The sequence below is a fragment of the Amblyomma maculatum genome, chromosome 1 (genome assembly GCF_055883805.1).
Source record: "Amblyomma maculatum isolate TAMU_Amacu chromosome 1, ASM5588380v1, whole genome shotgun sequence".
NCBI lineage: Eukaryota > Metazoa > Arthropoda > Arachnida > Ixodida > Ixodidae > Amblyomma > Amblyomma maculatum.
In genome coordinates, this window is record NC_139344.1 from 336,280,737 (window position 1) to 336,290,524 (window position 9,788).

The 9,788-nt window shown below is 42.4% G+C and overlaps 1 protein-coding gene across 1 annotated transcript; it reads left to right on the plus strand.

Moving 5' to 3' along the window:
* Positions 1-58: 58 nt before the first annotated feature.
* Positions 59-9,612, plus strand: LOC146207498 (dehydrodolichyl diphosphate synthase complex subunit nus1-like). Its single transcript, XM_084587945.1, has 5 exons — positions 59-490; positions 1,324-1,452; positions 3,523-3,687; positions 4,385-4,475; positions 7,782-9,612. The coding sequence occupies exons 1-5, from the start codon at positions 172-174 to the stop codon at positions 7,870-7,872; spliced, it is 795 nt and encodes a 264-aa protein (XP_084444071.1). The 5' UTR covers positions 59-171; the 3' UTR covers positions 7,873-9,612.
* Positions 9,613-9,788: the final 176 nt, after the last annotated feature.

A 9,788-nucleotide genomic window follows, 5' to 3' on the forward strand; every position in this document is an offset into this window, starting at 1 on the left:
CTTTAGTATGTTCGCAGAAGTTTTTGGAGTTTCAGTGTATTTGCTGCGTTCCACAAAATTTACTGCTGTCCTGTAAACACGACGCCAACTCCGCCAGACGCCTCTCCGCTCATCGGTGTCGCTTTCGTGTAACTATGTTGATATGAGCCGGTGAATATAGCTTGCGGCACAATGTTAATTACTGTTTTTTTGTGTAAACTCATACTGTGTTTTTTACACGCTTGTCTGTACGTTTTAGACGTGTTTTCTCTGGTGAAACACAAGCTACTTTATCGATTCAAGTACTCGAGTGTGCATGATGCAAAGTTTCCCGACGCGAAACTCCTGTGCCCCTCCAGTGCTCTCACTAGCATGGACTTACTGCAGAAGGTTCCTAAGCACATAGCAGTTCTAATTGGTGAACATGACATCTCGTATCGAGACGCCGCTAATCTCGTCGTGTGGTGTTTGTTTGCCGGAATACCGCACGTAACTCTGTACGATGCCGAAGGTGAGTTGCACTCTGGACAGCGGTCCTCTAGATTCGTTCAGTGCGTCTTTTCCATCGCTTGAATCTTCATTATCTCCTTTGCGTTGTTTCATATTTTTGTGTACTTGCTACCTGCGATCGCAGAAAAAAAAAAAAAAAGGAGGTGAAGTTTTGGGTATTTATCAACCTAACCTCTCAACAAGTTGCCGAAGGTGATGGAGGAGGAGGTGTTGATGCCGGTCGAACGTTACTGTGCCTCGGTCGGAATTGGGAGCCTTGCTGTCAAGTTTACTTTCACTCGTACCTGCAGCGGTGACCATACGTGACGTCGGTTTCGCCCTAAGTAGCGTGCTTATTTTATCTTTTGTGCTTAACGGCCAACCACCATTTGTGTACAATGCGTCGACTACCAGCTGACAGGATCGAGCTTATCGCTTCACTCCCGTGGCCGTACATGTAGTACGTATGTACCGGCGACGTTCCTGCAACGTTCCACTGCTGCTGACATTGTCGGGAATTTGCCTCCGGGCGCATTGCTTTTTCCAACCACTTTTCCTGATGGACCAGGAGTGGAGAACGGGCGACCTTAAAGCGCGCGCATGTGGCACTTTCGCTTGCCTAGCACACGTGTTCCGTTCGCCTATCTGTGCTAACGTCATCTGCGCACGTTTCCATGATGTGTTTTACTTTTCGTATGCGAGCTCCTGTTCAACAAAACGTGCGCGTTCAAAGTTTTTGCTACCAGCGCATCTTTCATCGTAGGTACCATGCGCGCGATAGTGGCTGCGCCGTTTTGCGCTTCAAATGTGCCACCAGGAACGTTTGATCTCATTTTCTTTTTGTCTCCACTATAGGGGCATTAAAGGAGAACGTCGCCAGACTCTACAAGGAGATCTCAAGGAGCCAAGCGGAGAACTTCGGGTCTGACAGCCGCGCCAAAGTTGTTCTGCATGTGAAGGGCCAGAAGCTGCCAGAAAGGAATGGTATGACTTCGTGAACCAGTCTTGCTGCAATTTCTTTCCAAAACGCATCGTTCATTGTAAAAGGCAACAACGTAATTTGAGACTGCAAATTTTTGAAGCTTCCCAAAGCGCTTCAAAAGTGTGCCTATGAAAAAAAATGTGGGGAAATGTTTGAGGCAGCATGAAATGTCAGAATGAATTCTCCAAATCAACTTGAATATGTCTGTATTTTACTTCAATTTCCTGGTGGAATTAAGGGGACATTCTTTGATTAATTTGATGCCTGTTTTCCTCAGTTTTCTAATCTAATCCTATTCGTGTGTGTGTGTTTTTTTTCCTCATTCTGCTGTTATTTGAGGCCGCATTTATACTTTGAACAGGAAAGAGACTCAACCTTGAAGCTAACAGGAAAATTGGCGTGCCATTGGAATGTGGTATTACTACTGCTCTTTTAATCTTTAGTGGTTGTGAAAGTTAATGGCAAGCTACACAGGTTTCATGACTGAAATCATGCAGCAGTTAATGATACAGTGACCGAATACAAGACTGCATGCTAAACATACTAAGACATAATCTCCTTGACCTGCAGATATATTGTTTTAAGTGCAAGCACTCACTGTATACTGAACAGCACTGCTGCATTTGAATGTTCTTGCTGAAAAACTCCTGTTTATAAGCAGGATGGTATGCTCTTTCAGACAGACCGTATGCAGCTGCATGCTTTGGTGTGAATTTGACACAGAATTTCTTCAGGCCGAAAAGAAGTGCCACCATATTTGTAAATAATGCTGGCTTTGGTTGTTGAAATAAAAGTAAAATATGTGCACTGGTGTGCGTCATTTTTGAGAAAACACGATACTACAATCTTTTTGTGTATGTTGCTGTCAAAATTTAATCATAACACCTTAGTACGAGTCACTATTAGTGTTTTTGGTACACAATGTTAAAAAAGGAAGTATTCTTGTCTAAATATCATACATGGCTTAGAACAATACTGATTAGATTATATTAAATGTGAACTGCAGTATTCTGTATGTGTAGTGAATTTTAACGCACAAAGCGAAGCTGTGCTTCTTTTATCTGCTGTGTAATTGCCAGTAGTCTGAGCTGGAAGAGGTATGCGCAGGTGCCGTGCTTTGTTAGCAGTCGTTTATAAACGGATGTCTTTTGTCATCATCCCTCACCTAAGGGCAGCTGGTCGGCTAATGCACAAATTGTGCAGCTCATTAAGCGTACATGTGTTATTGGTATTTAATGAACAGGTTTTGTGGCATCCATTCAAAGTGAATTAATAGGTCTAGTCTCTCATTATAATATATTACTCTGCAAGCTCATTGCTACTGTCAGTTATGTTTTTCATTATAAATGAAGGCTTGATAAGCAACTATCTGAATAATAGCTTTTATGGCACCGAGCAAAGCTTTTATCTTCTGTAATAATACAGTCCTGCGTGAATCTTTTGCAGGCATCGTGATAAAGAATTTGCACCTGCCTACTTTTTTAACTGACTTCCATGTTTCTTCGTGATTTGTGGCTACTGCTGTCTTCTTATACAGAGATTTAAATATAATTCTAATGTCCATCCCTGGTTGTGTTATGAAGCAAGATTTTTCCCAGTGCAAGGTGTCTGAAAACTGTGAAGTAGTGGGCAGTCCGCATGCAAGACCTCTTCAGCACAGAATTGAAACTGGTCACAGACAGAGCATTGTCCAGAAACTGGTGCTTCATTTTTGTAATGTGTGGCATTTTTATTTGTACTGCGACAGCATGCATGTTTTGCGATGCACAAACTAGTTGGGCAAACTTGAGGATGGAGTGGCGGATGCGTCACGGAGAAGGCCCTTCAAGCAGTGGAATCAACTGCCTTGCAGTTGCCACACCTGCTGGCAAATGCAAGGCATTGCCTGCTGCGTCATGACAGTGAGTTGACAACATTTTTTGGAAGGCCCTCTCTGAACAGGATTTGCTACTTTGTTCTCGAATGGTGTCTAGCAATTAGTGACTTGAAATGCACAAGATTGCAGCCATAGGTGTTTTTACCGCTTTGCAGTGGCTGCGGAGTAATTGTGCTACATAATATTGTTCTTCTAGGTCAGAGAAACGGCTACAAGCAGCACATCAATGTGCATCTGGCCAGTGGTGAGGATGGCCGTCCACACCTGGCGAGCATAGCTCGCACATTCTGCCAAGCTGTGGAAAGAGGAGAGATGCGACCTCACGACATTACTCCTCATTTAATACAGCGAGATTTGGGAGGTGCGTTTGTGTTCTGAGGCATAAACCTGTTTTGTTGACCCTTATCAGTGAAAAGTGCCAGTTGGAAATTTCCCTGTAGCATCGATGAGGTGGCACTGCTGCTGCTGCTGCTGCTAGAATTTACCTGTGCAGCAGCCAGAGGGTCAACATTCTGAACATAATTTATTGCCTCTCTTTTCCTTCATGAACTGTGGCAGTTCAGGCAGGATCCGATTTTAGCGGTGTTGTTTCTTCTCTGCTGCAGTACATTTTGGTTCTGGTGGCAGGACGTAAATTGTAGTGAATCTCCTGCAAGATTTGCCTACCTGTCATACATTTGAAATTATATGGAGAACGTTTTTTCACTCCTTTTATGACTGGTCCAGACTTCCTGTAAAATTTTTCTGCGTTAATTGACATGGCGGGAAGATTGAATGATTTTTGCTTAAATTTATTAATGTTTCCCACTTTGCTGCTCAATGTATCGCCCTTTTTAATGAATGACCACTGGAAGTCAATATGGCAGGCTGCCGTGATAGTGCAGTGTATGGACATTGCAGACTTCAAACAGGAAACTGTTGGTAGCGTTTAATTATGACGAGAGCGCCAAGGTGTATCTCCAGCTACGAGAAAGGGACATTCTGGATGGACAAGTGATTAAATGGCAGGCACGTTAGGCTACAGAACTTTTAATGAGTGCAGATCTTTCTCTCTGCAGATGTTCCCGACCCTGAATTACTACTGAGATGTGGCTATGTGCACAGCCTGCTCGGTTACCCACCTTGGCAGATCCGGCTCACAGAGATTATGTAAGTACGCTGTTTGCAAGGCCAGTTTGGTCTAGTTTATCTTGATAAACTTCTCTGTATTAGGCTAGAGGGAAGATCACTAGGATTCAATAGAACCAAGTTCATTTCTTAAGTTGTGTGCATGCGTATGCATTTGGCAAGTGGCTGCAACACACATAGATACCAAAGATACCTGGCTAAGCATTGTGTGAATATTCATTTTGTTAATGTGCTGAGAAATTTAACCCAAGGCCATGAAATGCGTGGAGTGAGTGGGGAGGTCTTGGGCCATTCCATGAGGGGAAGTACGGAAGAGGGTGCTAAAAGAGAGTCACTGCAGTGAAGAGCTCCAAATTAATTCTAACCACGTGGGGACTTCTAGTCTTCACCGATATCGCATAACTGTACAAAATTTGGGAGACTAGGCTTCCTTTTTGCAAGCAGCGCAAAATGTAGCTAATGTTCCAAGCATTTCAAAACTTGCACATAGTGCTCATTTTTATTTTTACTTTAAGTGCGATGTGCATTGGGAGTGCCGGAAATCATTCGCAAAATTTCTAAAAGCAAAAAGAAATGTTGTGCAGCGGTGCTTCTAGATTTAGAAAATATATCTGTAATACCTAGGTTATGGTGTTGGCTCGTGGCAGCCAGATTCCTTCCACGTCACTTATTGACTGCAACTTTTGCAAATGCAGCATTGCAGCGAGGGTCAAGTTTGCATTGTTAGGATCCTGGAGCCTTCACTTTAAGCTTCATTCTTGCAGCTCTTGCAGCCATAACATATTTTGCCTCTTTAGCTGCAGCTTGCAGTATTATGAAAGAAGTAACTTTTCACTGCCTGATGCAAGGTAAACATCCTCACAGCCATAAATTGTCTGGAAAATCAAGAATTGAGTTGTTTTTCAGACATTGCTGCAGCACCTCATCGCATATCTAGCACCTTCCGTGTGCACTGACCTAGCACCCAGTATAAAATACTCGTTTCCCATTATATCAGCTGTTTAAATGGCTTGATTATGGCAGCATACCAAGGTCCATCTAGACAGTGGACTGAACTATCTGCAATAGCCCGGGGCAGGGTTGCTGTCTTGATCAGAAATAAACGTCTAGTTTGCGGCACATAGCTGCATCGTAAAAGGGCACTTGCGATGAATGCCATTTTCCCCAACTGGCACAGTCTGCACCTAAAATTTTATCATATGTGTTTTGTGTGAACTTGACAAAAACGCAGCTGAGCTGCAAAATGAAGCTGGACCTCCTTAATGGTATTTTTGTGGATTCAAGAGAACACAGCTTAACATTTAAATTCCGAGTCGTTAGGCAGGTGGCGTTAAAATTGCCGACAGAAAAGAAGCAATTTTTCTAATGTGCCTTTCTCGGCCTTTCTGTGCTATTATTCCTTCCAAAAGCTGTGCACAACCTTGCCTATGCACACCAAGCAAAATGCCCGAACGTTGGTCCTCTTTATCTTATGCCAATTCAAAAGCTATTATTTATTGTTCAATAACAAAAACCTTCAAAAATGTGTGTTGTCAGGCTAGTGATTATGCTTAATGTTTAAATTCATCGTATGTGTCTCTTGTCTTCGTCAAAGTTTTTGCGTTATCATCTACAATAAACAATAACCTCATTTACAATATTGCTTCTGTTTTAGTTGGCTACAAATTTGGTGTGAAAACCAAGTTGTGTGACTACTTTTAGCTTGAGTTCTGGCTCTTTCTAGTACCTGCCCAACGGCAATCTCGCATATTGCTCTTTGTGTATAGATAGCCATAATGGGCCATTGACAGCAGTCAGTGCTACAACACTTGGTGTACAACAAAACAAGCGGTGCTCGTTTAGCAACTGGAAGTATGTGGCAAATTACCTCCTCCTTTCCTGCTCCCACGAGTGCATAGGAACCTGTCTCAAACTTCTTGTTTTGGCATAAATAGTAATCGACAGGGCCACAGCTGGTGAGAAACAGGAACAGTTGGCGGTTTGCTGTATGGGGCCTATGACCAGCAATGAAAGCTGATGATAACAGTTTTCTGACAAACCCTGTTTTGCTTGCAGTTACAATGGCCATCCCTTTGTCTACTTAGACTCATGTAAAGAGTAGTGTCTGAGATGGCTTTTATGAGACTCGATAATTAAAAACTTGAAAGCTACTGTAGATTTATCCACAGTACAGAAGACACAAATTAAACAGAGCCTTTATGATGGGCCTGATGTTGATAGAAGAAATGAAACAGAATCCTGAATAGGCGAGTTCGAACCTACGGGGTTCCATTTTCTGAACTGTTTCCATCACTACTTGTCCCATTAAAGTTTAATTCCCAGTCTTTGCATGAGATGTGGAGCGGAGAGATTGCTGTATACAAATTGAAGAACCCCACCAATGTTGCCCTCAGTACCATCCATAGAAACGCATCCCAGTTGTTTTTGCCTCATTACAGACCACATTTTAGGAACACCTTATCTAATGTCATTTTTGAAGCGAGAGTTTCACTACGCTACATAAAGCTGGTCTTTGCATGAGCTTTTCAATATAGCCTTCAAGGAGCAGGAGGGCAAACTATTGCTGTGCGGTTCAGGTGTTCACAGAAAGCTGCGACAGATGCTGTGCCTTTCCTTTCCTATAAACCAACACACAGTGTCAGCGTGGGCTAGCCATTGACCTTCGAGCCACAGGACAGTGTGGCTACAAATAGCTTATGTGTAACCTTGTGGACCACCTCGTTGTCACGCAAGGAACTTAACCCTTGGACCTTTCAAACTTGGAGCTGAAGAGAGAGTGGAAGGCGGTGGAGCACGCGATTAATGACGCCACGTCGCGCCATCGTGCTATGGAAACAGCCATGACGTCAATCGATGGGTACAAGAATGAGGAGTAACCACGCCTTGACTCAGCCAACCATGGATGCCAGTGGCAATGATGCCGCGCTTAGCGCATCATAGCGATGCCAGTTAAATCGGGCTACAAATGTCATTAAGCTTTCGCTATTTTCAACTATGCTAAACCTCTGCTAATTTTGTTTTTAAAGTTGCCAGAGTTCTGTCTGAAGGTGCATGTTGACCAGTCACTATGCTATTTGTAGACTAATGTAATACGTACTTTGGACCCAATAAACCTTTTCCATTTAGCTGCAAGACCCTTCTGACATGTGCCTTCGTGAAAGGGAATGCGTTGTACCTTTTTGTTGCCTTTGTATCGTCCTTTTAGAACTTGCTGTGTGAAAATGCCCTTGAAATCGGGGATGTACGAACTCTGCTTTTTTTCTGCTACATGTCAATCTCCATAGTCAATGCCATGTGTATACTAGTATCACTTGTCACCTCTTGCAGAGCCCTGCCCACCCACCATAATCTTCGGCTATCGGAGTTTTTGGAGGCACTCGTCAAGTACAACAAACGGGAGCAGCGCTTCGGGAAGTGACTGTGATACATGTGGAGTGCCGCTGTTCCTCACCTAACACATGCCCTCCACCAAGTTCATTGCTCTCCATCAATAATTCATTGTCCCAGTGATGAAATGCTATATTTGTTTGGAGGAGGAACTCTAAGTCTTCCTTTTAGCATAAGAATGTTTTACTTAAGTTACATTAATTTGGATACTTCTACTCTATTGCCCAAAGGTCCTGCAGGTTCCTTCCCAGCCTTGTTCCCTTGTTTCAATAGGACTTGCCTGCGACATAAGGCGAGCTTTTCAAATGTGCAGGTCTGCGCGAGTGGTACTTGATAATCGAGCTGCTGTTGCCCAGGCCAGTTTCACTACATGAAAATGTATAGCTACTGCAGCATGGCCTTTTGTTACGGCTGTGCTGGAATGTACTGTAAATAAATGTTTTCGTATGTTGCCAGCGACCCAGAGTTACTTAATGTGGTTATGCTTAATTTGTTATGGGATTCTTTGCGATCAGTAGAGCTTTTATTTACAACCATTTGCAAAGGAATGTTACAAACCTTCATAACAACCTACACTAAATCTAGTACTGTGGTTGGAGAGAAAAAGAAAAAAAAAACTATAGTAGAGTAAAAACAAAAACAAAAAAAGAGGCTGAATGTAAGCATTTCACACTGCTTACGAACGAGGGGAACGTGACAACAAGAGCCTGTCACATTCACAGTTGTGCCATGTGGTTATACACCAGAATATGATTCGTTTCTAGGAATTGCACAGCAAGGCAATAAATGGGCAAAGTACTTTGCCAGACAGTCACTTTCAACATGAAAATGCACCCTAAAAACTTTCCATTGCAGTTTATCAGTACTACTGACAGGAAAACTGCAATGGACGATGCTTTGTTGGTTGACAGCATGCAGTCAGTGTCAAATGGAGTTACATAAAAAAACGAAATGTGAATACCAAAAAGTAAATATTAGCCAGGGCATACAACTAGAAACTTTTTCTGTGATGCAATTTCACGATTTTTCTATTTCAAAAAGCATAGTGCTGCTCTAGAATCGCACGGTTTTCTCGATGTACCGCTGAATGAGTTGGTGCGAGATGTCTACAAAATATTCACTAAGTGGCACCTTTTATAAATATGTTCTAGTATCCCAGTCTCCATCATTCTCTCGTTTTGCCACTCATATTTTCATTTAGCTCAGGTTTATAGTAGCAACCATGAAGTTGAGACATTGGTATTCTAGCATAAGCATTGGGTAATCAGCACTGAATATTTGTGCTATACAAGTGCGCAGTAACCACCATGCACTATTCCTCAGTGACTGAAAGTATTTGCTGTTACTTTATCTAAATAAAAAGCTAAGCATCAGACCGAATTATAAGCTCAAAAGTTCAGATGCCTCTGGCATGTTTTGGTGTGGTCAAATATCAAAACCCGATTTCGTTTACTCTTCAGCAGCATAATACACATGGCCGTACCACAGCCCATGGTAACTGCCATTTTTTAACCTGTATTCTACTATATAGCATGTTAACTGTCAATTACTTTTGTTAGCACACAGTATAGTTCATCTGAGATGGATAAATGATCTAATTTCTTCAGACTACTTCATGTATATTCCTCATTTTTGTAATATCGATGCTCTCGCCATATCTGTCGATTTTTTTTTTTTTTATCGCATGAGAACAAGAGAAAGAAAAAGGGAAACGCGCTGTCACCTCATGCCAATGCGCTGCCATCGTGCCATTACCATAACTAAAAAATAAATAGGTTAACATATACAGCAATGCCTCGTTAATATGGACTCTGTTAATATGGACATGTACGACTCATATTACGAAAACATTTTCTGCAGATGAACCTTGCAATGCCTTTACACTTCATTAACATGGAAGTTTGCTGTTCGGACAATAAACAAGGGCCCATTGGGGCCCCGTGTTAT